The sequence below is a fragment of the Bufo gargarizans genome, chromosome 4 (genome assembly GCF_014858855.1).
Source record: "Bufo gargarizans isolate SCDJY-AF-19 chromosome 4, ASM1485885v1, whole genome shotgun sequence".
Lineage (NCBI taxonomy): Eukaryota > Metazoa > Chordata > Amphibia > Anura > Bufonidae > Bufo > Bufo gargarizans.
In genome coordinates, this window is record NC_058083.1 from 8,217,533 (window position 1) to 8,244,202 (window position 26,670).

Consider the following 26,670-nt stretch of genomic DNA (forward strand, 5'->3'; position numbering starts at 1 on the left):
GATAGACAAATCTGGTGGGAGTAGTCAGTGGCTATCCCTACATTCTAGCTGCTGGAATATTGTAGGCCGGTCTTAGACTGGGTAGGGCATTTGCGTGTTCATAATTGGAATGTATGCATTGTCGCACATTCTATTTTATATTATACTATACCTATATGATATGTCACGCTTGCTGCTGATCTCAATTAATGTTATGGGGGATATTGTTATTACATTTTTCTCTATTGTGTACTTTTCTACTAGAAAATTGGGCGATGGTGCAATGTTTGTACTGTATGCTCTGCTCATGAACATTGTATAACTCTTTACAATAAAAAATATCTGATAAAAAAATAAATGAGAGGTGGTTGCACTCTGCTATCTCCACTTAAAGGGTTTGCCCAGGTCCTGGATATTTAGGCCTTATCATAAGGAAAGAGGGGGGGGGGGGGGGGGTGCCAACACCTGACACCCCAAATAATCAGCTGTTCTGCAGATACTGGAAGGACACAGAACCACAGCTCCATCCACTGTGCAGTGGCCATGTAAGGGTACTGCAGCTCAGATCCCATTCATCTGATAGGTCAGGGTGCCCAACCTGCGTCCCTCCAGCTGTTGAAAAACTTCAACTCCCAGCATGCCTGAACAGCCTACAGCAGGGCATTGTGGGAGTTGTAGTTTTACAACAGCTGGAGGGCCGCAGGTTGAGCATCCCCATGATAGGTCTTCAGTATCTAGAACTTGGGCAACCCCTTTAAACCTATAAAAATTATGAAGATAGTCAACCAAACGGCAGTCACTAGACCCCAGTGCATCCCATAGGTAAGTGCCCCAGTATCATCTTACAGCGCTCTGAATGCTGCCGTGCGGTATAGCGGTGTATGACTCCCTCTGTAGTCATGTGAAGTAAAGGACGTGTACATATCTACATAGTGGCCCCTCCCAGGAGGGGTATACGGGTCTCCCACTACAAGTGTGTGTATATGGGGGAAGAGGGCTCTGTACTGAAGAAACAGCACTCTAGAAATACATTTGGAAAAGGCTCCACTGACCATGTCGCAGGTGACCTGCCGATGGCGGAGAAGACGTTGGACTGCTGCCCGCAGGACTGGAATACTCTTCCTTCTCGGGAACATCCACCTTTCCGCGCTCGCTCTCTTCGGACTCTGAACTGACATCCGGTCCTAAATTGTAATAGTTACATCTCACTTCACTAATCCTCAGCTTTTCAACGTGAAATCTACAGTCAAAATCCTGACCATCCGATGTCTAATGGACAGCCATACTGCAGTAACCGGAGAGTCGGAAAGTCCTGCACTACGCAATACGGGCGACATTTCCTAAGACCGGCATTTTCCACGTCTGTCTCAAAGTCCTCTGCTCTGGCAGAGGAAGCGCCAAAGTGACGTAGAGGGGCAGGCCTTTACATAGGACTGGCACTTCATCCAGCAGGCCAGGTGACAAAGGGGTTGTGTCACTTCAGCAAATGGCATTTATCATGTAGAGAAAGTTAATACAAGGCACTAACTAATGTATTGTGATTATACATATTACTTCCTTTGCTGGCCGATTCATTTTTCCATCACATTATACACTGTTTGTTTCCATGGCGACGACCACCCTGCAATCCATCAGTGGTGGTCGTGCTTGTTCACTATAGGAAAAGGCGTTGGCCTCTCTGGTGGCCGAGACTGTGGGCGCGCACATGGGCTGGTGCTTTTTCCTGTAGTGTGCAAGCACGACCACTATTGATGGATTGCAGGGTGGTCGTCACCATGGAAACAAACTGTGTATAATGTGATGGAAAAATGAATCCAGCCAGCAAAGGAGGCAATATGGAGAATCACAGTACATTAGTAACTTTCTCTACATGATAAATGCAACTTACTGAAGTGACACAACCCCCTTAGGGCTCTTTCACACCTGCGTTCTTTTCTTCCGGCATAGAGTTCCGTCGTCGGGGCTCTATGCCGGAAGAATCCTGATCAGGATTATCCTAATGCATTCTGAATGGAGAGAAATCCGTTCAGGATGCATCAGGATGTCTTCAGTTCCGGAACGGAACGTTTTTTGGCCGGAGAAAATACCGCAGCATGCTGCGCTTTTTGCTCCGGCCAAAAATCCTGAACACTTGCCGCAAGGCCGGATCCGGAATTAATGCCCATTGAAAGGCATTGATCCGGATCCGGCCTTAAGCTAAACGTCGTTTCGGCGCATTGCCGGATCCGACGTTTAGCTTTTTTAGAGTGGTTACCATGGCTGCCGGGACGCTCAAGTCCTGGCAGCCATGGTTAAGTGTAGTGGGGAGCAGCATACTTACCATCCGTGCGGCTCCCGGGGCGCTCCAGAGTGCCGTCAGGGCGCCCCAAGCGCATGGATCATGTGATCGCATGACACGTCATCCATGCGCACGGGGCGCTCTGACGTCATTCTGGAGCGCCCCGGGAGCCACACGGACTGTAAGTATACCGCTCCCCCGCTCCCCACTACTACTATGGCAACCAGAACTTTAATAGCGTCCTGGCTGCCATAGTAACACTGAACGCATTTTGAAGACGGATCCGTCTTCAAATGCCTTCAGTTCACTTGCGTTTTTCCGGATCCGGCGTGTAATTCCGGCAAGTGGAGTACACGCCGGATCCGGACAACGCAAGTGTGAAAGGGCCCTTAAGGATTCTATTCTGCCATTTTTTCCTCCCCTCAGTTTCGGGATCTATTATTTTTGGTCCATGTTCAGACTTTACCCACCTTTTTCCTGAGGCTTGGTATCTTGCTCAGCATTTTCTGTCTTCTTCTGTACTTTGAATATGATGGCATTTACTGTCGGCTTCTTGATCTTAAAGTGACCATCTTCACCTGTAATTACCAAGGACACGAGGGCTGAGGAGGTTACTGCTCTGTGAGGAGCCTCGCAGCCTTCCTGGCCACCACACATCAGATGTTCTCCTGCACCCAGAGTCTGAGGGAACTGGACACATCTACCACCTCTGTATGAAGGGAGGCATAGTAGATGCCTCATCTACCTCAGGGCCACAACGCAACAACAAGCATGACAGTGGCAGATAATGGTAAGGAGTGTTTTCTATCCGGCCCCTAAAACAAATTTAAATGTCCCATGTGATGGTCCAAGTGGCTTCCTTAAGGGGTATTCCAGTAATTACCCACAGGATAGAGGATAACTATTACCCAGTGGTAGGACCCCCACCGATCGGATCCTGAGGAGAGGTCATCAGTATTAAAATCTCGGAAAAAAAACCTTTAAAAAGGGAGTCTGTCCCCACAATTGGACATTATAGACCGCTTACATAGCGCTGTAGCAGAACCATACACGAGTCAAATGGTACCTTTGTTGTGTTGTTCTGAAGGTCAACAGAGGCAAAATCGCTGTTTTATTCTTATGTAAATGAGGGCTCTAAGGGCCCAGGCCGGTCTGCCTTCTTAGATAACTCCTCCCAGCCTCTTGCATCATCCATGCGCACTGCCGGCGGTGAACTGCGCACTCGTCCAGTACAGTGGATGACGCAAGGGGCTTACAGGGCGGGCCAAGCAAAAGGCTGGGAGGAGTTATCTAAGAAGGCAGACCGGCCTGGGCACCTACCTACAGCCCAAACGCCGCCCCTGGGCACCTACAGCCCAAATGCCGCCCCTGGGCACTTGCGAACCCTCATTTACATAAGAATAAAACAGCGATTTTGCCTCTGTTGACCTTTAGAACACAAAAGGTACCATTTATAGTTTTGCTACAGCGCTATGTAAGCGGTCTATAATGTCCTTGGGGGGGGGGGGGCGAGCATTTTATTATTTTTTTTGTTTGTTTTTAACTATTGCATTCTACTCATTTTGGGCTATAGATCGTTTTTTAAATAGTTTTTATTAAACCTTTTCAGCATTTTTTTTTGTCAAAACTGAAGGGGCTGACTCCCGGCCCCCCTAGACGATCAGCTCCTACAAGCGCTGCCTTCTCTTCCATCGCAGCGGTGAGCAGCTGTAACAACAACTTCTATGGGCATGAACAGGACGGATCCGTCCCATAGAAGTGAATGGGGAGGCCATACCTGTAATTACACCGCTCACAAGCACAGAGCAGAGAAGGCAGAGCTTGTACAAGAGCTGCTTTCTCTTCAAACAGCTGATCGGCGGGGGTCTCAGGTGTCGGACCCTCACAGATCCTGAGGATAGGTCATCATCACAAAAAAAAAAACGCCTCCAAGGTAAATGCTGCAGGAGTTTTGGAGAAGGTTGTTGCTCTCCTATATATAAAGGGTTGAAAATCAGTCATGTGATGTGTCGCCATGACTACCTATGTAACTGAGCCAGCGGCCATCACAAGCCAGCACCACTACTGCGGATGATGTGCAAGAGCTGCAGCCCTCTCGACAGACCCCACTAAGGCGTTGTTAATTCCGGTATTCAAATCCGACAGAGGACATCAATACCGGAAATAAACTGATCCGTTTTGATTTTGCACATCAGGACGCATCCGTTCCGTTAGGACGCAATTGTGTAAAATCAAAATGGAAAAAAAAAAACTGATCGGTCACTAAATACATTGAAAGTCAGTGGGTGACAAATCCGGTTTTCAAGGCTACTAAAAAAAAAAACGTTTTTTGACCGCACACAAAACGGAATGCTGCCAAAACAGAAGACATCCTGAACGGAAACAGAAACAACGCAAGCGTGAAACAGGCCTTAGAGAGCGACCCCACAGGCAGACATGGAACCTCCCACAATGGAAGAGGAGTAATAAAGGAGCCCTGGTGCGGAGCTCAGGAAAGGGATACACAGCCTCCACTGGCTTTCCAAAGGTGTCTCTCACAGTGTCGTGTCCCTTTAAGGTTGCCATAGATACGGCAGGAAGCGCTCACCTTCCTTTTCCGCGCTGAAGCTGAGAGCGCTGTGGAGGCCTGCAGTCTGGGAGGACGGATCAGCACTGGCCGCATCCTCCTCTCCCTCTGACTGCCGCTCATCGCTGGCCGCCGCCGCCTCCGCCCTCTTCTTCGTCGCACACGTCAGCCCCCGGCCGCCCGCTCTCTTCGGCCGCTCCACTTTCCCATGGTCCTCCTCGTTCTCATTCTCGCTGGAGGACGCTCTCCGGACCCGCAGGTTTCGATTCGGTTTCCGAAACATAATTGCAGTCGCCTAATTTCTACGTCATCGCGATGCGCCGACAAGTGTCCGGCTCAACCATTCAAGGGCCGCGAACTTTTTTTTTTTTTTTTGTAAAAAAACTTTATGAATAGCTTGAAAACAGGGCTTCAGGTGCACTGCTAGTATTCAGATAGGGGAACCTATCAGTATGAGATTGGGAGCAATATTTCCTCAATGTCTTTTGCAGTATATGCAGAATTTTTTGGACTTGTTGAATTTTTACTGGTTTTCATTTAATTTTAAAATTACGATTTGGAACTGGTTATTATAAAATATGAATTATAGTACATATTTCTCTAAAATACATAATTCTATCAAACATTAAAGGGGTTGTCTCATTATGGACAATGGGGTCATATGGCGAGGATACGCCTACATTGTCTTATAGGTGCGGGTCCCTATATCGAGAACTGAGCCCCGCAAGTGAAGGAGGGCGCACTGCGCATGCGCAGCCGCCCATCATTCATTTTCTATGGGGCCCGTGAAAATAGCCGAGCGCTGGCTCGGCTATTTCCGTTGGCTCCATAGAAATGAATGAGAGCGGTGGCTGCACATGCGCAGTGCGCTCCCATTCACTTGTGTGGAGAGCCGGCTTGGTGGTGGCCGGACCGGGGTCCTCCAGCCATCACCTTGCGGAGCTCCATTCTCGATATAGGTTCTGGTCCGCACCTATAAGACAATGGGGGCATATCCTAGCGATATGCCCCCATTGTCTATGATGAGACAACCCCTTTAACAATAAAAAAAAAAACATTTTGTGCAACAATTTTGTTCGTTTTGTGGTTATTTCTGATCTGAATATATTAATTGTAAAGGGGAGTTCATACTAGCGTTTCGCTTTCTGTTCAAATGCGATTAAAATGGAAGATAACGGAACTGTTATAACGGAAAGCCAAACAGAACACTTTAAAAGACATTCAGTTTTTATCCGTCCTAATAGCGCTGAATAGACAAAAACAAAAAAAACGGAAACCAGCATTCTGTCACGTCCTGTGGACTTTTTTTCTTTTATGGCAATTCCGTTATTTTTAGTTTTAATCGCATTAGAATGGAATGCTATAACGGAAAGCTAAACGCGGATGTGAATCCTCCCTGATAAACAATAAAGAATGAGGTGAATAATTTGTCGTTATAGTTGTATGTTTAATTCATTATAATCTATTTACCATTTATATAATTCTTATGTTTAATTTATGAAAAGAAAAATTCTATTAAAGGGGTTTTCCCATCTCAGACAATGGTGGGATATCGCTAGGATATACTCCCATTGTTTCATAGTTGCGGGTCCCACCTCTGGGACCGGCACCTACACTGAAAGTGTTGGAGGGTGAACTGCGCATGCGCAGCCGTCCTCCATCCGTTTTCTATCGGGCTGCCGAAAATAGCCAAGTACTGGCTCGGCTATTTCCGTCGGGCCCATAGAAGTGAATGGGAGCTGTGGCCGGTCATGCGCGGTGCACTCCCATTTACTTCTATGGGGAGTGCGCTTGGTGGTGGCCGGAGTCCTCCAGCCACCACTTTCCCTGCTCTGTTCTCGATGTAGGTGCAGGTCCCACCGGTGGAACCCGCATCTGCATTGCACTGTGGAAAGGGTTAATACACAGCCAGCTAATACTGAGAGACTTTGGGACTTCCTATCTCTGCACTGAGAAGTTAAAAAATCTTCCACAATTACTAGGACAATGCAAAGTTTTGGAGGGGAAAAAACATATAAACACTGACCTTCTGATTGGTTTAGCTCAGTTGTTTACGTCTGAAGACATGTTTATGTCTGGAGAACTGGCTAGTCATTCCCATAGACTTGTATTAAAGCTCTATATAAGTTGATGCTAGACTGGAATTGCAACAGTGTTTCTGTTTAGGTTGTGCCTCTCCACTCCACCCTCCCACTAGAAGGTTCTAGTTCAGCTACAAACTGTATATAAGGAAAGCAGTCAGAGTCCCTAGTTGTCTGTGTTTCCTTGTCCACAGTGCAACTCATCTGCAATGTCCATCACATCCTGTACATGATGTATGACTCCCACAGGGTGGTGATTTGTATTCATATGCTACCTGTGACATTTCCCAGCATTTATGAGCTGTGTCCAGAGCCTGTGCACATTTTACCTTCCTTAGTGCAATACCCATCTTTATGGTACCCCAGCCAGAGGCGTAGCTAGGGTTTCCTTCACCCAGGGCAAATATAAAGTGACATATTTACATAATTAACTAATGTATTTTTGCAATTGGACCCTATAGGTATCCATAATTACCAACGTTTCAGTTGGTAAAATTGGGACATTTAAGCACTGCCCCTGAAAATGCCCCAACCTACACAGGAACACCCACTTATGGGCAGGTCTTATGTTAGCCCCACCCATTTTTTATGGGACAGTAGGCAACTATGGGTGACGTTTTCCACTGTATGTACAGGGGGATCCATCTCCTTGGCAGCCAAAGCATGACACACACACAGTAATGATAACTGTGTGAACTGGTAGGCAAGGCTCGACCTGTAATGGAGGACAGACATGGCAGCCATGCTCTGGTCCCAAATTTGGGCCTGAGTCTGGCTGAAGTGTCTGTCATCAATTAGGCCCCAGGTTTCGTTCCACAGCCAATGCAATGGCATCATCTCGCATTAAGGGCCGAGGAGGAGAGTGCACCAGCTGAGGATCATCCCCAAGTCTGTGCTGTCTCCTGCTGAGGATCACACCTGCTGCTAGGGAGAGCATAATGTTCTCCATTCATCAAGGGAATGGGGCTAGGTGAGAATTACAGATTTTTTTTTTTTTTAATTAACAGTACACGGGCATCACTGTAAGGGAGACACTAAGGCGGCAAACCTAGTGTAAGGGGGGAACTAAGGGGGCATTACACTGTGTTTGGACACTAAGAGGGCCAGAACTACTGTGTGAGGGCACTAAGGGGGTATTCTACTGTGTGAGGGCTCTGAGGGGACATTCTACTGTGTGAGGGCACTAAGGGGGTATTTTACTGTGTGAGGGCACAGAACAAGGCTTTCATGTCATATGATCAAAGGTCGTCACTGTTTTCATGGTTTTATTTTCCAATTAGTATTGATTGATTCTTGGGTACAAAAGATTAAAGAGGCTCTGTCAGCATGATCAACCCTATTAAACAAGACATACTGCCAGACATCATGCCGATTAAAACTACACCTTCCTTTTGTCTGTACCATAAACAGCTGCAGAGATATATGTGTTTTTATCCATATGCAAATGAGCAAGTTTGGAGCACCAGGAGGCGGGGCTGAATCCTTTGAGCACTGCTTTGTGACGTCCCCTGTGCCCTACACCCTCCTCCCTCCCCTTGATTGACAGGGCTAGATATCAGACTGAGGGCAGAGCTGTGTCCTAGCATCTACATATCATATGCTCTATGTACTATAGCTGTACCACTGCTTAGAAAGCTAAAATACATATTACTGCATTATTCACAAGCAGTGGATGGCCAGTTCGCAGTGTTCGCCAGCAAACACATGCGGGCTGCCATCTTAACTCACAAGTCCAGAGATGCACAGGTAAGTCTTTACCTGTGCCTGTACCGGGAACCGATCTGAAACAAATGCGGTCAACGGGAGCAGGCAGTTCCGAGAACAGCCAGATGAAGGCCCCCGAGGGCTGTTCTCGGAACTCCCTGCTCCCGGTGACTGCATTTGTTTCAGACCGGCTCGCGGCACAGGTAAGGACTTACCTGTGCATCGCCGGACTTGTGAGTCAAGATGGCAGCCCGCATGTGTTCGCTGGCGAACACTGCGACCTGGCCATCACTGTTCACAAGCACAATATACTGTATGAGTAGAAAGACACAAGTAATATGTGTTAGCTTCTAAGCATATAAAACAGCTTTTGCTATGTGGTAATCTTATAGTTTTAGGGTCCATTCACACATCCGCACTTTGGGTCCGGATCTGTTGCGCAATTATGCGGAACGGGTGCGGACCCATTCATTTTCAATGGGGACGAAAAAGATGCGGACAGCACACAGTGTGCTGTCCGCATCCGCATTTCCGGTTTGCAGCTCCGCAATAAAATAGAACATGTCCTATTCTTGTCTGCAGCTGCAGACAAGAATAGGCATTTCTATTGGGGTGCCGGCCCGGTGTTTTGCGGATCCGCAAAACACTGCGGACGTGTGAATGGACCGTAATGATAAACACTCAGGTTTGAATCATTTTTTTCTTCCACATTTAACACATAATAAAAGTCTATGGGGGTCATTGATCAAACTGGTGTAAAGTAGAACTGACTCAGTTGCCCATAGCAACTAATCAGATCCCACCTTTCATTTTGGACAGCTCCTTTGGAAAATGAAAGGAGGAATCTGATTGGTTGCTATGGGCAACTAAGCAAGTTCAACTTTACAGCAATTTGGTAAATTACCTCCTATATCCTTATCATATTAAGAATAATGGGGGAAATTTATCAAACTGGTGTAAAGTAGAACTGGCTTAGTTGCCCATAGCAACCAATCAGATTCCACCTTTCATTTTTCAAAGAAGCTGTCCAAAATGAAAGGTGGAATCTGATTGGTTGCTATGGGCAACTAAGTCAGTTCTACTTTACACCAGTTTGATAAATCTCCCCCCAAATATTTTTATGATTAAACAACTAATAAATATTGCTGGTTTCTTTATAGCCATTTATTGTGCCTATGAATAAACTAGTAATAAGTTTCAGGTTTCTAAGAAAAAAAACACTATCCTCAATATAGTAAGGCCTTTTATTATTATTATTATTATTATTTATATATAAGTCTCCCCTGGTACTTGAACTTCCAGTCTCTACATACAAGTCTGTGCACCTATTACTAAGCTTTAGCCTTTCTTTAAAGAAGAATGTTTTTTCTATACGTAGAAACTTAAAGGGAACCTGTCACCTGGATTTTGGGTATAGAGCTGAGGACATGGGCTGCTAGATGGCCGCTAGCACATCCGCAATATCCAGTCCCCATAGCTCTGTGTGCTTTTATTGTGTCAAAAAAACAATTTTATAAATATGTAAATTAACCTTAGATGAGTCCTGTCTCCTCCATGCTTGAGAGATGAGTCCAGCGTTCTCTGACTCTGAGCCCAGCCATGCCCACTGTGAAGGAGCCCAGCACCGCCCCGCATCCTCCGAATCTCCTCCTTGCTCCCCGACGTCACAGAGCTAGAGCGCCGTCACATTGCGATGTGCGAGCTAGTGCATGCGCAGTTCGTTCCCCGAGGCCGATGCCAGCACAGGGAAGGAACACTATGCCAACACTGCGCATGCGCTAGCTCGTGCATCGTGAGATTACGGCGCTCTAGCTTTGTGACGTCGGGGAGAAAGGAGGAGATTCGGAGGATGCGGGGCGGTACTGGGCTCCTTCACAGTGGGCATGGCTGGGCACCAGAAACGTTAGTAGCCTCATTTACATATATATAAAATCGTTTTTTTGACACAATAAAAGCACACAGAGCTATGGGGACTGGATATTGCGGATGTACTAGCGGCGATCTAGCAGCCCATGTCCTCAGCTCTATACCGAAAATCCAGGTGACAGGTTCCCTTTAACACATATTACTGGTGTCTTTATAATCATATATTGTGCCTGTGTATAAAGCAGTAATATGTAGATTAGCTTTCTGAGCAGATCTCTGTATGGTGAAGCTATAGTACATAGTGCATAGTGCATATGATATGTAGATGCTAGGAAACAGCTCTGCCCTCAGCATGCTGATGTCTAGCCCTGTCAATCAAGGGAGTGTGCAGAGCACAGGGGGTGTTACAAACCAGTGCTCAAAGGATTTAGCCCCGCCCGCTCCAACATGCAAATTTTTTATGAATAAAAATGCAGATTTTTCTGCAGCTGTTTAGCATACAGACGAAAGGTATTGTTTTAATCTGCATGATGATCCCTACCAGCCAGTATGTCTGCTTTAATAGGGTTGATCATGCTGACAAAACTTCCTTAAACTCGTGAAGATCGGTGGATGTGCCACTATATATACTATTCACATTTCTGCTTTGGCTCTTATGGGCAGGCATGCGCTGCCCCAGTAATCACTGGCACATATATATACGTCTATGGGAGGTTACTCTAGATATCAGCGTGATATGAGAAGACACCAGTAAATGGTACCTGGTAGGTGGAGACCCCTTTACAGAATCAGCTTTAGGACTAAGGAATTACCGCCTCAGTTTTTTTTTTATTCAATTTTTTTATTTTATTTACATAAAACACAAACTCAATCAATTATATAGATAATATTTACAATAATTAAGAAAAATAATAAAATGAATGTAATAAAAAATGATCCTCCTCGTTATCTGCACGCGCCTCTCACTGCCGATTTCAATCCTTATTGTCATGGCACTGTAAAGTAGAGAACATAAAACAATTTGGAGCAATTTGTCATTAAAGGATGTTTTTTGCTTTTTTTGTTGTTGTAAGAATCCCATTTTCTACCTGACACCCACTCCGACTGCTTTTCCTAGTCATATTCTTCACTGATTATAGGTTTGTTGGCCATCCTATTCTGATGAGATTTACAGATAGATTTAGATCTATGGTGGACCTAATGTCATACTGGACTTCCTTAGATCCACCAGATCATAAAAAAACACTTTCCATGCAGATCCACTTTTAATGGTATTGTAAATTCTGTTTTCACTGAACATATCAGACATAATATACAATGTTAGGTTTATTTGTGAATCATCCCATAAGATTAATTCCTCAATATTGCCTTCAAAGTCAGCTCCAAAGGGGGCATTCTTTTGGGGCCTTGCTTTATTAGGGGTCTATGTGTGTATCAGACTGTGTAACATCCTTTGCTACCCTGGTGGACCTTCTGCCATGGTGTGGGGCATGAACATTAGATTCTTAGCAGAACCCTTCAAGGTTAGCTAGCTCTAGATAAAAAAAAATAAAAAAAATTTTGGACTACTTTTAGAAATAAAATTGGGATTAAAATTGTCACTACACATAACATAGCTATTGGCTATATATTGAGGACAATGGGCAAGGAACAGCCATCTTTACCACCACTGAGGCTAGCCTAAGAAGTGGACAACTTATGAAGTCTCACAGGGCACACAACTCGTTACCACTGAAAAGGGCACCAATGGCCATGATGGTTTGGGCACCTGGAATGTGAAGCTCAGACCCCGATTTAGTGCCAAAACTTGAGAATGCTATTAAATTTCATAGTTTATTGAATAAGCAGTAATGGAACTCTTGGGCTAGCCTTAGAGGTGGACAACCTGTGGAGTCTCACATGGCACTTAATTTGTTACTAATAAAGAGGGCACATCCACATGGGATGCTATTATATTCCCTAGTATATTGATTGAGAAGTATTGGCACTCTTTATGTTATGGTCACCAGATGACTATTATTTGATCACTGAATTGTAGATCACAAGACGGGGCATCAGTAGATAGTACAAAAAGAAGATCTTAGTCAGCACTTATCTTGGGGGAGGGGGGGGGGGGGGGGGAGAGACCAGACAGGAACTTTATTTTCAACCTAGGACTGTTAGGTGGTGCATATGGGCATCACATTGTCAGTGGATCCCATCAACACTTATTTAATTTGCATGACCAGCCTAAAAGAATAGTAAAGCTGACGATAGATATTAGATTTTTATCAGTCAATCCCATGTAATGTCTATAGGATATGGCAAACAGTCCATCAATATTTTAATTCGGGCCACCAGGATCAACAGATTCAATTTTTACTTGTCCTCAGAAGCTAGGCAGTGGCCACCACTTATCTACAGTATTCCCTCTACCGAAAAAGTATTGGCATTTGTTGAAGCTGAACATGCTTTATAATGTGGTAGACCAAGCCAAACATGCAAGATTATGAGGACATTTCATTACGATTCATTTTCCGTTTTGACCTTTAGATGAATGCTGACCACTTACCTGTTGAATATGTGGCATTAAAGTTACTGAATTTGGAACTGGCCATGCTCACAAACTCTACAAGCATGTTGCACCCAGATGAAACCAGGGTTGAGATTGGTCCAGATCCATTGGTCATCCCCAATAAGACAGGTGATGTCTTTAGCATCCCATCATAGACTTTAATATAGTCAGTAGAAGAGATGTTAAGAGAGGTAACATTCAATGAAACCTGGGAGAAAAGCAACAAGTACTATTAGTTTAGAGAAAGCTACAAACATTTCCATGATGTTGATTGATTTTATCTGCATTCATGGGTTTTACCTTCTTGCTTGGGACTTGAATGAGCCACAAGCAGTTTCCACCACTTTGGTTTGCAGAAGAGCTGTTTCCGGAAAGGGATCCTGAGGCCGTCACCAGCTTTGTCCTACAAAGGTCTTTATTTTTGGTTACATAAATGGACAATGTTAGCGAGGAACGAACACATGATATAACCTAAAGAATAAAAGAACTGGTATTGCAGAGAAGACATAAGGTGAGGAAATCAACTTACTGCAGTTATAGTAGGCATTAACTTTCATCACATCCAGAGAACTCAACCCTAGTCTCTGTCCAATAGGCACAGTAGGGTCAGGTTTTGGGACTATAGAAGGCAAAGTCGATGTCTCGGCATAAGCATACCTACAGAGAGAATGGGCGAAGAAGCCACCCAAATATTTAGCCAAAATAAATATTTTCATTATATTAATTCGTAGTCATTCATATTTTTATTCTCCAAATGGTTTCCTAAAAGATATTGTTTTATCAGAGACAACCCCTTTGAGTTCGCAGCTGCATAATCTTGCCTGGGGAAGCCAAGGCCAGCCTGCCATTGAGATGAATAGCTGTGTATGTAATACAAGGTATTACAGATGGTATTACAGAGTACTATATTATGCCATGTGGCCTCCAAACCTGATACTCTGGAGTGAGTAATGACAAGAGGCAGTGACCCAGCCAGCCTGCCAGGCCCTACAACCACCGACTGTGTGTGTACTAAGGACTGGAAATATTGGCCCTGTTAATGTGTACGGTGAGATGCACTGAGACCTGAGTAAAGTGACTGTCCTGTGGCTAGTAGCCACTGCCTGTTAAAGGGGATGTCTGACATAATTTGTAAAAACCAATGCTAGGTAGCAGCGCGTTTAAATATAGCGCTGTGGCTCCTAGTAGTCCCTGCCAGATCAAAAATGATGCCAGCCCATTGTTTGCCATAATGTTTTCATGGTCATCCATTTGAATAGGTGCCATTTAAAGTTTAGTAGACTAGTGTCAGAAGCTGGACTTGTGGCAACTATCTCAAGTCGAGACAACTCTTTAAGTATCATTTGGTAGAACACCGTTTTGATTTGTCCCTAGGGCCTTCAGATCTGTAGGGTGGACTGTTGGGGTATCTGGGTAAAAAGGAAGGTGCCAACAAGCCATTATGCCCTTGCCAGGGTATTAGGATTGAAAAAACAAGGCTACAGAATTCAGCCGTTGCCTACCTAAACCTCTGCCTAGGGTCCTTCATGGGAAAAAAAACCCTCTAAAACTATTATGCTGAAAACTTGACTTGCAGAAAAGGTTAGATATCTTCAAAAATTGTTCAAAAATTTAATTTTTCAACCAAAATGGTGTGTGATTTTGTAATAGCAAATAACAGTATATGTAATGGAGAACAAAAAAGAAAATCTCACATGTGGACGTACCTATAATAATGCATCACTGATGTATAATCGTAAGGAAGGTTCAGAGTGTTCGCTTGATTGATGTTGAAATCGCCCCAGTAACCTGGAAGAGGTGGGAACAATGTTATTACACATTACTTCAACCCTATGGAAGAATTTATCAGGTTCTCTGTCTATAGACAACAATCGAATATGAGGACCAATATCTACAAAGGTTTGACCACCACCATTTGGAACTTCCTACAACTTCTAAAACATCACCTTGGTCTATGTTGTCCCACTTGATGTCAATGTAGTTATCCCGGTCAACTCTTGTATGTTCGTGGAAGAAACCAATATTATGCATAGCTTCATGTTGAATTACTCCGTACGTCATGCAGCTTGAACTTTCGAGGCTTAGAGTCTGTTTGCCGAAAATTCTTCCAATGTAAGACCAGCAACTACAGATAGATGTATGAAATGGAGATATTACAAATTCAATCTTGGTGAAATAAACTTTTTGGAAGATCTTGGAAGATTTTACTCATTTCTTATCTAGTACCACTATTAGGGTTTATAAAACGATAGCAAAAACATTTGAATACATATTTTTAAATTGGTGCAAAGGGAAAGCGGTCCAGTTGCCCAAGACAAGCAATCCAATTTCTTCTTACTTTTTGTAAAAGGGCTGGAATGCGATTGTTCAACCTTTTTTACTGCACCAGTTTTAATATATTTCTCCCATTGAAATACTAATATACTCAAAAAAGCACTCTGATCCCAGCCCTTTAAAGGGGTTATCCGGGAATTTATATTGATGACCTATCGTCTGGATTGATCATCAATATCAGATGGGCAGGGGTTTTGAAATCCGGGACCCCCCAGCCGATCAGCTGTTAGAAGAGGTCGGCTCTCTGTCTTCTCTTAGGCTATGTGACGTCACCATACACAGCCGCTATACAATGTGCGACGACGCTGTGCTTGAAAAGCTGCCGGAAGAAGCTCCGGTAAGAGCGACTGCTCCCTGACACAGCTGAACAAGACTCCTGCTGATGTGATTATCATTTCCCGGACCTCTAATCCATGTGATTCTGCGATCAAACGCAATTGTAGCTTTGTGATAGAGAGGCTACGGTGATGAAAAATAAAAAGCTCATTAGAGTGGGACAGAGGTGCACGTAGGAAATGTGACGTCACTGGCCTAGGAAGAGGTTGCACAGTTCACTAGAGAGCTATGGCCTATTGGGGGGGGGGGGGGGGGCGGGAGTCAGATCGCCACTGATCAGATATTAATGACCTATCCTGAAAATAGGCCCTCAGTATTAAACTCCCAGAAAACCCCTTTGACCTCATTCACATAAAACCGGAAAACCCCTTTAAAGAGCAATTCCACCTGGAATAGCTTCTGACACCGCACTGTCTAAAGACTCCCAGGCTGATCGGTGACAACTTCTATTTCCCTATTTTATTTTATTTTATTTTTTTACAACACAGCGCCATTTTTTTCCACAAGCTTTTCCTGGTATTGAAGGTCTTGAATGATAAGCTGCAATACCAGACTCAGTCCATGGATGAAAATGGTATTTATTACGGATTATAAACTTCCACTTTAAGGGAAGATTAACACTTACCCTGATCCAGACTGTGAGACTATATTGAGATAGTCTGACTCCGTGGTCCGGTTTACAAACTGCACGCAGGTCATCACTCCAAATTCGCTCAAGGCCTGATTAATCAGAGAAATATCTGAGGGGGCTGAAAACGAGAAGAGGTCAAAGTCGGTTTTGGCTAAGCCATGTACATAGAGGGGACATTTATTAAAGGGGTTGTCTCATCACATCGCTGGGATATGCCCCTATTGTCTGATAGGTGCTGGAACCGGCACTTATATCGAGAACGGCGCCCGAAAGTGGTGGCGGGTGCACTGAGCATGCACAGCCGCCCTCCATCCATTTTCTGTTGGGCTGCCGAAAATAGGTGAGCGCTGGCTCGGCTATTTCCTTCTGGCCCATAGAAGTGAATGGGAGCGGTGGCCGGTCATGTGCGGTGCGTCCCCATTCACTTCTATGAACTACCTTGTTGGGCTCCGGGTGCCAGCAGTGGGACCCGCACGTATAAGACAATAGGGGCATAACCTAGCAATATGTCCCCCATTGTCGGAGATGAGACAACCCCTTTAAGATCAGCATATTACAGGCCAGTCTTAATCCATCCACCCCTCGCATCTGATCTACCACAATTATTAAAAGCCGCACACCTCTTAATAAATATGGCACATCTGTGTAGGTCGCCTAAACTGAGATCTACACCAACAAGGGAGCTGGTGTAGAGTTCCTCTATAATCTATCCCAGGAAACTGGCTCCGGTTAAAATAAATGTGATGGGCCATCTCTGCTGGCTCCACACCACCTGCTACATTGAAACGCGGCGAGCGGTGCTTAAAACCTCCAAAAAGTCATAGTGTTTTGCACAAGGACGGCGTGCGCCAAACTTTTCAGCTTTTTAGCGCCAGTTTTCTGCCGCAGAGGGGTTAGAAAATGTACCCCAAAGTCTTGAAAATGGGTAGTGCCCCTACAGGGGCAGACTAGGAACTTAAAGGGGCCCTGGAAAAAAAAAAAAAGTAGCCCCCATCTTGTAAGTGGGTCCAAATTGATCGAAGGCGGGGCAACACAAGTAGGCGAGGTCAGAAATACCATAGTGCAACATAAAATACCGCCCCAGCAGAACTAAATACCACAGTAGAAGCCCAAGAAGCTATCCCTCTGTGGTGGCCGTCAGTCATCTCTAATTAAGATATGGAGCTTCAATGCAGTATTCAACTCTATCACCACCCTGAGGACAGCCATACGATTAAATTCATGGCCGGCGGCCAGGTACACGAGCACCTGATGCTCCCAGTGTTAATTAACGCTGAGAGCATCAGGTCATTATGTGCTTGGCCAGTAAGGAGGGTTTGGGTTTCCCCCTGGGCGTCAGCCCACCGGGACCTTTCCCTGTAGGGTCTATGGCCAGTCTGTCCCTGGTTGTATACAATAGGCACTACTCATATGCATAGTCGTCAACTGTCTTGGAGTTACCTTTTAGTAGTATTGATATTGTTGCTGTTACGCTTCGGTTACAACAAACAACATATTAAAGACACAACAATAAAACAAACCGGAGTCACTTACAGTAGGACCGAGGAACTATGGTGTACGGTACTTGGACAGTTCCATTGCTGTTCTTCGGCCACGTGCAGGTTCTACATATTCTACCGTTACGGTAGGTGTCAACGAAAATATCCATCTCTTTCAGTACTACAGGACTTCCTAAGAAGATGAAAAATACGAATCTTCTCAAACCTCAATTTGCAATAGGTCTTACATATCAGCTACCATTTTGTGTATACAGCTCCTATATAGACCTATGTGTCTCCATGGTTACAGACTACATACAAACCATTTGTAGTCTGATCCTACAGTTATATTTATTTCCATGTGTTCCTTATTCCTATCACATCAAAAATATCTCCATGTAAAGGCCTTTAGACATCAAGCCTAGAAATGTAATCCCTGTTCCCGTTAGGTTGTTTAGACCCTAGAAAGGGAAGACCCCTGTTCAGTGGAGAGATGTTAAAGAAGACCTTCTGTTGCTCCAGCCGATGCCGTCCCAGTCTATCCATATTTTACGTGCTTTAAATGTATTGAACAAGCAACGACCATCATGCTATGTCATCAATCGGCGCTCTCTGGCTGTGAAAATGTCCCATTAGTGCCCCCTCTATAATATAACATGTGCAGAAATGAACTTTTTGGTAGCTTTACCTTCATTTGCAGTCTCAATGACTTGAAATATAAAGGGGTCCTGGTCAGAGGCAGAGTCATCTGCAGAGATAAAATAGAAAATGAGGACAAGGAGCCATCACTATAAACACAGGATAGCATGGTTAGTCCATAGAGCTACAAAAGATGTCAACCATTGCTCCAAACAATAAAAATGTACTTTGGGCACACGTGTGCCTGGGTGAAAAGACGTTCGCTTTAGAAAGTATTCAAATGAGCTCTTAAGCTCTGCCTCTGATGCCACCAGATGTGAGGCAGCTATCCTATAAGTCATACAGGCCTTGAGACATGACTCGGATATTAAATAAGCCAGCATCTCTTCTGCAGACAGCTGTTTCGGGCGATTGCTCCCCATCAGTGCAGAGAGTACTGGCTTAGAGGCCTAGGTCAGGATTTGGGGGTACTATCTCTCCTTGGGGGAGAGAGCACCTTAGTTGGTGTGAGGAGACTTATAGGCCATGCATGCTCCTCTGGAATTCTGGGAATGCGATCTGCTAATTATCTCTGAACGCCATCAGATATAAGGCAGTTGTCCTATAAGTCAATGTTCAACCCTTTAAAAGGCGGCAGTCACCCCAAACAGCTGTCTGCAGATGAGATGCTGGCTTATTTATTATCCAAGTCATGTCTCAAGGCCGGTTTAAAGGGTCGAATACTGACTTCTAGGATGGCTGCCTTACATCTGGTGGCATTAGAGGCAGAGCTTGCTAAGTGCTTATTTGCTTCCCTTCTTTCCAGAATTCCAGAGGAGCATGTACGGCCTATGAGTCTCCTCATGGTGATTAAGGAGATAGTAACCCCCAAATCGCTTTAGAAAGTTTAATTTCTGCACTTCAAAAGCCATAACTTTTTTATTTTTAGATTAACATAGCCATATGAGGATTTGTTTTATGTGCACACCGTTCTCCGTATACTCTCCACACATGGCTGCAGTTTTTTTGATACTGGTCCTGGCTAGTCTAGAACCAAATCCACTAAGATTACTTGATTCTCCTTTTCTAATCTGGATCCACACGGAAAATGATCCACTGAAATTTTTTGTCTTACTCTGGGGTTAAAGGGGTATCCCCATCACATACAATGGGGGCATATCGCTAGGATATGTCCCTATTGTCTGATAGGTGCGGAGCGGGGAGAGCTGTGGCTGGAAGACCTCCGTCCACCACCAAGCGCTGCTCCCATAGAAGTGAATGGTACATCTACGGTATTATTATTTTTTTTGGGGGGGGGGGGGGGGGGGGTTGGTGACAGTGTGAAAGAACAACACAATTCCACCATTGTTTTTAGGGTTTTGTTTTAACTGTGTTAACTGTTCAATAAGAATTTACTTTTAACTTTATTCGATAGATAGATAGATAGATAGATAGATATCAGATGGATAGATAGATAGATAGATAGATAGATAGATATCAGATGGATAGATAGATAGATAGATAGATAGATAGATAGATAGATATGAGATGGATAGATAGATAGATATGAGATAGATATGAGATAGATAGATAGGAGATTCCACCTAGAACTCTGCAAACACTTTCTCCAGGTCCACAGGAGCACCTCAAACAGTGCCTGTCGAGCAGAACTGGGCAGATTCCCACTCTACTTTGCTGTCCAGAAGAGGGCGCTATCATTCAGAGCCCATCTTCATAGCAGCAGTCCCAGCTCCTACCATCACAAAGCCTTGCTACACCAAGAAGCCCCAGAAAAACAAAGCACCCCGCAACAAGTCACCCAAACCCAGCCTGCCCAATCCACCAACCAATATAGCCTGAGAAAGGGCGGAATCCAGAGGACGATACACAAGAGCAAAGAGGAGTATATTAGCGTCTGGAAAAACGACATAAGAACATCCCAGAAGCTGACAGTATACCAGAGCCTGCAGAGGGAGTACAAACTGGCCCCATATCTGGAGAAACTGCCCAATCCAAAAGACCGACAGATCCTGAGCCGGTACAGACTGAGCGCCCACAGCCTGCTCATTGAATCCGGGCGTCATCGACAGAGGTACATGCCCAGGGAGAGCAGACTGTGCCAGCAGTGCGACCAGGAGACCGTGGAGGATGAGGCTCATTTCCTGCTGCGGTGCCCCAAATACTCAGCAGTGAGAGAGACTCACTTTAGGAGACTGTCTGATCTCTGCCCAGACTTCATCTCCATGGAGGAGGAAGAGAGACTCTCCATACTGCTGGGGGGAGAGGAGAACACAGCGGCCACAGCAGCACAATATATTACTGCCTGCCATAGACTGAGAGGAGCCTGATATACTATGGACTCTTATACCCCCACCCTGGACCTGTCCCCATCCCCCAACCCTACACAAATATTTACCACTTGCTTTGGCAATGCTAAAATGTATTTAGTCCTGCCAATAAAGCTGATTTGATTTGATAGATAGATAGATAGGAGATAGATAGATAGATAGATAGATAGATAGATAGATAGATAGATAGATATGAGATAGATAGATAGATAATAGATAGATAGATAGATAGATAGATAGATAGATAGGAGATAGATAGATAGATAGATAGATAAGATAGGAGATAGATAGATAGATAGATAGATAGATAGATAGATAGATAGATAGGAGATAGATAGATATGAGATAGATAGATAGATAGATAGATAGATAGATAGATAGATAGATAGATAGGAGATAGATAGGAGAGATAGATGATAGATAGATAGGAGATAGATAGATAGATAGATAGATAGATAGGAGATAGATAGATAGATAGATAGATAGATAGATAGATAGGAGATAGATAGATATGAGATAGATAGATGATAGATAGATAGATAGATAGGAGATAGATAGATATGAGATAGATAGATAGGAGACACATAGGTAGACAGATACCGGTAGAAAATAGATAGATAGATAGGAGGTTTTTACATATTTTACAAATTTTAAGAATAAATGTATTAAGACGCACATTTTGTGATAAGGGCTGTTTTGCATCAAAATTAGCGACTTTTTAGCCTTTTCTGTCAGTCATGCTGCCCTATATTGTGTGTTACCCAGGGCCCATTTTCTATAAAAGTGGCCCTACATACCATGATGTGTCACCTGAAGGTCTACCCCATTATTTTATCTCAGAGCAGCAGTGTCAGCAGGATGGGGACATTCACAATCACAGGGACATACAAATACAGGAGATGATTCATGTGATATTACAATATACTAATATGAATAGTAGGAAAGTGTTGTGAACTTACCCTGGTCCTGATGTCTTTCCATCTGTAAGAAGAAATAAGAGACCATTAAATCTAAGAAGAAAGTAGTGGAAGATGTTCCCATGAAGTTACAGTCCCGGCATAGACATAAGAAACAGAGGTACCATAGGTGGATCCTGACTTACCGGTCTCGTCAGAGCCTGGGCAGCCAAGCACAGCAAGAGTGACAACCTCATCAGGTCCATGGTCCCGCACATTGTAAGTCACTGCTCAAACATCTGCAATAGACCCTGTATATAAGCCCCCCAGAGGACGGGAATAACCAATCATCACCCTGACACATGAGCCTTCAATACCCAACAAAAGGAACACAACATGAAAAACAAGTCATGCCAGGGAATCTTGTAGGACTTTTCTCTTTTGTTTACATAGAAACTGGATGGACCCAGTCTCTTAGTATCACCGTAAATATCCAAAATGGTAAAAAAAATTAAAAAAATATATGTCGTTAAGGCCGGGTTCACATCACAGTTTCGTTTTCCGTTCTTTTTATCTGCCAGAAAAACTGAAAATGAAAAAAAAAAATTAAATAAAAAAACTGGTTCTTTATTTTGAGCATTTGTTGTTCTTATTTTAGAAACAAATCATTTATTTTGGATGGGGTGGGGGGCCGTCATGACGGTAAAAAATAACGGATCTCAGGCAGAAATGGCGATGCAAAATAAGCACAACAGATGCTGTTGTTTTTTTGTATTTTTTTTTGTAAGGGTACTTTCACACTAGCGTTTTTGTTTTCCGGCGCTGAGTTCCGTCACAGGGGCTCAATACCGGAAAATAACTGTACAGGCATATCCCCATGCATTCTGAATGGAGAGTAATCCGTTCAGGTGGCATCAGGATGTCTTCAGTTCAGTCGTTTTGACTGATCAGGCAAAAGATAAAACCGCAGCATGCTACGGTTTTATCTCCGGCGGAAAAAACTGAAGACTTGCCTGAATGCCGGATCCGGCATTTTTTCCCATAGGAATGTATTAGTGCCGGATCTGGCATTCAAAACACGGATCCGTCCTTCTGGCCTGCACATGCGCAGACCGGTAAAAATGTGAAAAAAGATACGCATGACAAGCGGAGAGACGGATCCGTCCTTGCAATGCATTTGTGAGACGGATCCGCATCCGGATCTGTTTCACAAATGCTTTCAGTCAGCGGCAGATCGGCGGATCCGGCGGGCAGTTCAGACGACGGAACTGCCCGCCGGATCACACTGCAGTGTGAAAGTACCCTAAGATGGGTTCCATATCCAAACACAAAAACAAAAATTTAGCAAAAAAATTAATAAAAAATCCTGAAGTTTTTTTCTTCTAAACAGTTTTTTACATCTAATTTTTGGGAAGTTGGGTGACAAATATGGTCATCATTAGGATATGTTCACCTGTGATGCACACGAGCCTGTCACATCCTCAACGGTGTACAGTAGATGAGATCTTAAAAACCCGCTACGTAAAATAATCCGCAATGTAAATTGACACACCACGGGGTTCACCCTCTGAGGGTGACGTGCACAGCCATTTCTGTGACAAAAATGATATGCAATAATGTGTTTTTATCAGGATCCATATTTTACATCAAGTGTGGACATACCCTCAACGTAATGAGGCTTCTGATAATTAAATCTCCCGTATTTTTGGTACTATAAGACGCACACGACTATAAGATGCAGCCCAGGATTGTACAACAGGAAATAAAAATATATATATAATTGCTACATGCGCACACAGCTCTGCTACATACACGCAACAAACGCAGCTGTGCTATATGTACGCAACAAATGCAGTTATACTACATGCAAACACACAGCTATGTTACATGCACACAACAAACACAGCTTTGCCGGATGCACAAAAACACCACCATGCTACATATACTCACACACAGTTCTGCTAAATGCATGCAACAAACACAGCACTGCTACATGCACAGAAACACAGCTATGCTACATATACTCAAACACAGGTCTGCTAATTGCACACAACAAACACAGCACTGCTACATGCACAGAAACACAGCTATGCTATATATACTCAAACACAGGTCTGCTAAATGCATACAACAAACACAGCCCTGCTACATGCACAGAAACACAGCTATGCTACATGCACTCACACACACACAGCTCTACAATACACACACATATAGACATAAGGTACGGTACATCTTTAGTAATAGATATAGGGTACAGAAGGCATCATCGAAGGTCCTTACAGAACAGATCTTTCATCTGAGTAACTTTTTTGTTACTTTCACAGTCCTTAGGGTACTTTCACACTCGCGTTAAAGTTTTCCGGTATTGATTTCCGTCCTAGGGGCGGAATAAACGCTTCAGTTTTATCCTAATACATTCTGAATGGAGAACAATCCGTTCAGTACGCATCAGGATGTCTTCCATTCCGTCCCTTTTACGGTATTTGGCCGGAGAAAATACTGCAGCATGCTGCAGTATTTTCTCCGGCCAAAATTTCGGAACACTTGCCGGAATGCCGGATCCGGCATTGATTTCTATTGAAATGTATTAGTGGCAGATCTGGCATTAAAATTGCTGCATGGACGGATCCGGTCTTCCGGTCTGAGCGTGCGCAGTCCTTTACAAATGTGAAAATAATAAATACCGGATCAGTTTTTCCGGAAAGACGGATACGGTATTTCAATGCATTTGTCAACCGTTGCAAACATTTTTCCGGATCCTCAAACGCAAGTGTGAAAGTAGTAAGTACGCTTAGTTGTGCTTGTGTTGAACCATGGTTCAGCCTCCTTTCCTGACTGCACTGGGATCACACAGATCAGCACCTCTGTCATTGATCCAGCAAAGTACTGTGAGTAATCTGCCGGATCAGTAAGGAAGCAGTCAGGGGGTCTGGCACTGCTGGGGAATCTTGACGGCACACTATAAGACGCACAGTGCAGACACTTTTTAGCAAGACTTTTTATTGCTAAAAAAAAGTGAGTCTTATAGTCCAGAAAATGTAGTAGTTATTCGGCGTTAATCATCAATCACCCTCATCATTGAAGGTAGTTTATTCTATGTCCCCTTAAGAATCAGCAAGAAATGTAGCCACGTTAAAAGTGGTTTCTCATCTGTAAGCAGAATATTATAGAGCAGATGGATGTATAGTGTAATAGGAGAATATTCTGTATAACAGGTAATTTATACATTTAAAGAGTTACTGTGTTTTATAAAAACTTTTCATATGTCATAGAGACATATCAAAAGTTTTGAATGGTGACGGAGTTAGCCACATGCTGTGATGGCTGCCTTAACTCAGAGCTCCTCACGAACGCTGCCGCTTCCACAGCACTAACGGGCATTCGTTACCTACATCATGGTGAAAACTGCACGAGACAAATCCGAGATTTGTCAGGGAACACCTAGAAGTGATAAAAAACAACTTGACATGGAGAAATTCCTGAAGAAAAGTGGATCCTCTTCCACGTGCAGAAGCAAGATGGCTCAGGGGACCGAGAGACTCGCGGCCACGAGGGATGACTCTGATGGTGAAAGTTTCTACGCTATGTCAGAGGGGCTAGGGAAAGCTGAGGAACTACCACTCTCTCGTTCCTTCTTCAAGAAAGTCCTCCATAAGGCACTGTCCCCTCTGCACAGAGACATTGCAGACATCAAGACAGAGACAAAGCAGATTGGGCAGAGAGTCGCGGACCTGGAGGACAGACAAAAACAAGTCATCCACCACAGTGAGTCTATACACTCTCACCAAACACAATTAATATGGCCTTGCTACAGATGGAAGACCAGGAAAACAGAAGCAGACTGAAAAATTTCCACCTTCGGGGTATTCCGGAAGAGATCCACTCAGATACGCTCCGTCAGACTGTAACCACCATCTTCTCCTCTCTGGTGGGCCCAGAGAGAGCTACCTCTATTGCTGTAGAGAGGTCCCACAGGGCTCCGGGAAACCCACCAAAGGATGTTATTTGTGGCCTTCTGAACTATTTTGACACTGCAGCATTACTGCAAGCGGCCAGAGCCTCCAAAGAGCTACTATATAAAGATGCTAAGATACAAGTGTTTCAAGACTCGGCACCCAGCAGACTAGCCAAACGAAGGATGTTGAAGCCACTCACTGAAGCTCTCAGAGCTGACAAGCTCCCGATATGTTGGCTTTTCCCGTTCGGCCTAGCTATGATCAAAGATGGCCGCCAAGTCACTATCAGAACGCCAGCAGATCTTCTGGAGGCCTGGGAGAAATTAGGCATTGAACCGGTTACAGTCCCATCCTGGCTTTCAGTATCCCATGATGTTCTCATACCCAACCTACCCAAGACCTTGCATTGGCAAGTGGTTCGCAAGAATTAGTCCCCCAGGGCAAAGAGATCTCTACAGGATAAGGGTCCATTCACACGTCCACAAAATGGGTCCGCATCCGTTCTGCAATTTTGCAGAATGGGTGTGGACCCATTAATTTTAAATGGGGCAGCAAAAGATGCGGACAGCACACGGTGTGCTGTCCGCATCTGCACTTCCGTTACGCGGCCCTGCAAAAAAATAGAACATGTCCTATTCTTGTCCGCATCCACGGACAAGAAAAGGCATTTCTATTTTAGTGCCGGCCATGTGCTGTCCGCAAAATGTGGAACGCACATGGCCGGTGTCCGGTGTTGCGGATGTGTGAATGGACCCTAAAGGGGACACCTGAAAGAGAAGCCGCTCAACACATCATGATGCCATTTTCTCATGAGGGACACTGAGGGGACCGAGACCACCGGACCAGCGTGGATTACACATAGAGATGACTATGACTTTATTTTCATATCTGTGCCTCCTTTCTTTTCCTTTCAATAGTTGGGTTTTTATTTATGTATTTTTACTTATAAAACCAGGGAAGGGGAGGGAAAAAAAGGGAGGGGGGGGGGGTTGGCATGAGCCTTTTCCTTTTCTCTGCCTGGGCCCTTGGTCTCTCAAAATGT

General features: G+C 44.3%; 2 protein-coding genes across 3 annotated transcripts in view; both read right to left on the bottom strand.

Moving 5' to 3' along the window:
- LOC122934575 (intron Large complex component GCFC2-like) overlaps window positions 1–5,122 on the bottom strand; it is a 39,658-nt gene extending 34,536 nt beyond the window's left edge. For both annotated transcript variants that reach the window (XR_006388671.1, XM_044290148.1), the window contains exons 1-3: window positions 4,845–5,122; window positions 2,728–2,835; window positions 1,032–1,163 (exon numbers count right to left, since the gene is read on the bottom strand). Coding sequence is in view for 1 of the 2 variants with exons in the window: in XM_044290148.1 (XP_044146083.1) it covers window positions 1,032–1,163; window positions 2,728–2,835; window positions 4,845–5,106 (502 nt within the window). In the remaining variant the exon portion in view is untranslated. The remainder of the gene's footprint in view (window positions 1–1,031; window positions 1,164–2,727; window positions 2,836–4,844) is intronic.
- A 2,572-nt stretch (window positions 5,123–7,694) lies between these two features.
- Window positions 7,695–21,935, bottom strand: LOC122934066 (hatching enzyme 1.2-like). Its single transcript, XM_044289217.1, has 11 exons — window positions 21,876–21,935; window positions 21,733–21,754; window positions 18,496–18,555; window positions 17,863–18,000; window positions 16,324–16,447; window positions 14,975–15,153; window positions 14,735–14,816; window positions 13,589–13,685; window positions 13,329–13,499; window positions 13,026–13,236; window positions 7,695–7,828 (listed from the first exon to the last, which is right to left on the bottom strand). The coding sequence occupies exons 1-11, from the start codon at window positions 21,933–21,935 to the stop codon at window positions 7,695–7,697; spliced, it is 1,278 nt and encodes a 425-aa protein (XP_044145152.1).
- Window positions 21,936–26,670: the final 4,735 nt, after the last annotated feature.

Excerpts from the sequence above, each read along its gene's own strand:
- LOC122934066 (XM_044289217.1), bottom strand. The coding sequence starts at position 21,935 with ATGGACCTGATGAGGTTGTCACTCTTGCTGTGCTTGGCTGCCCAGGCT. Across the intron at positions 16,448-17,862 it reads CATAGTTCCTCGGTCCTACT|CCCCCTCAGATATTTCTCTG; the intron begins GTAAGTGACTCC and ends TCTCGTTTTCAG. Across the intron at positions 13,500-13,588 it reads TAGGGTTGAGTTCTCTGGAT|GTTATATCATGTGTTCGTTC; the intron begins GTGATGAAAGTT and ends TTTATTCTTTAG.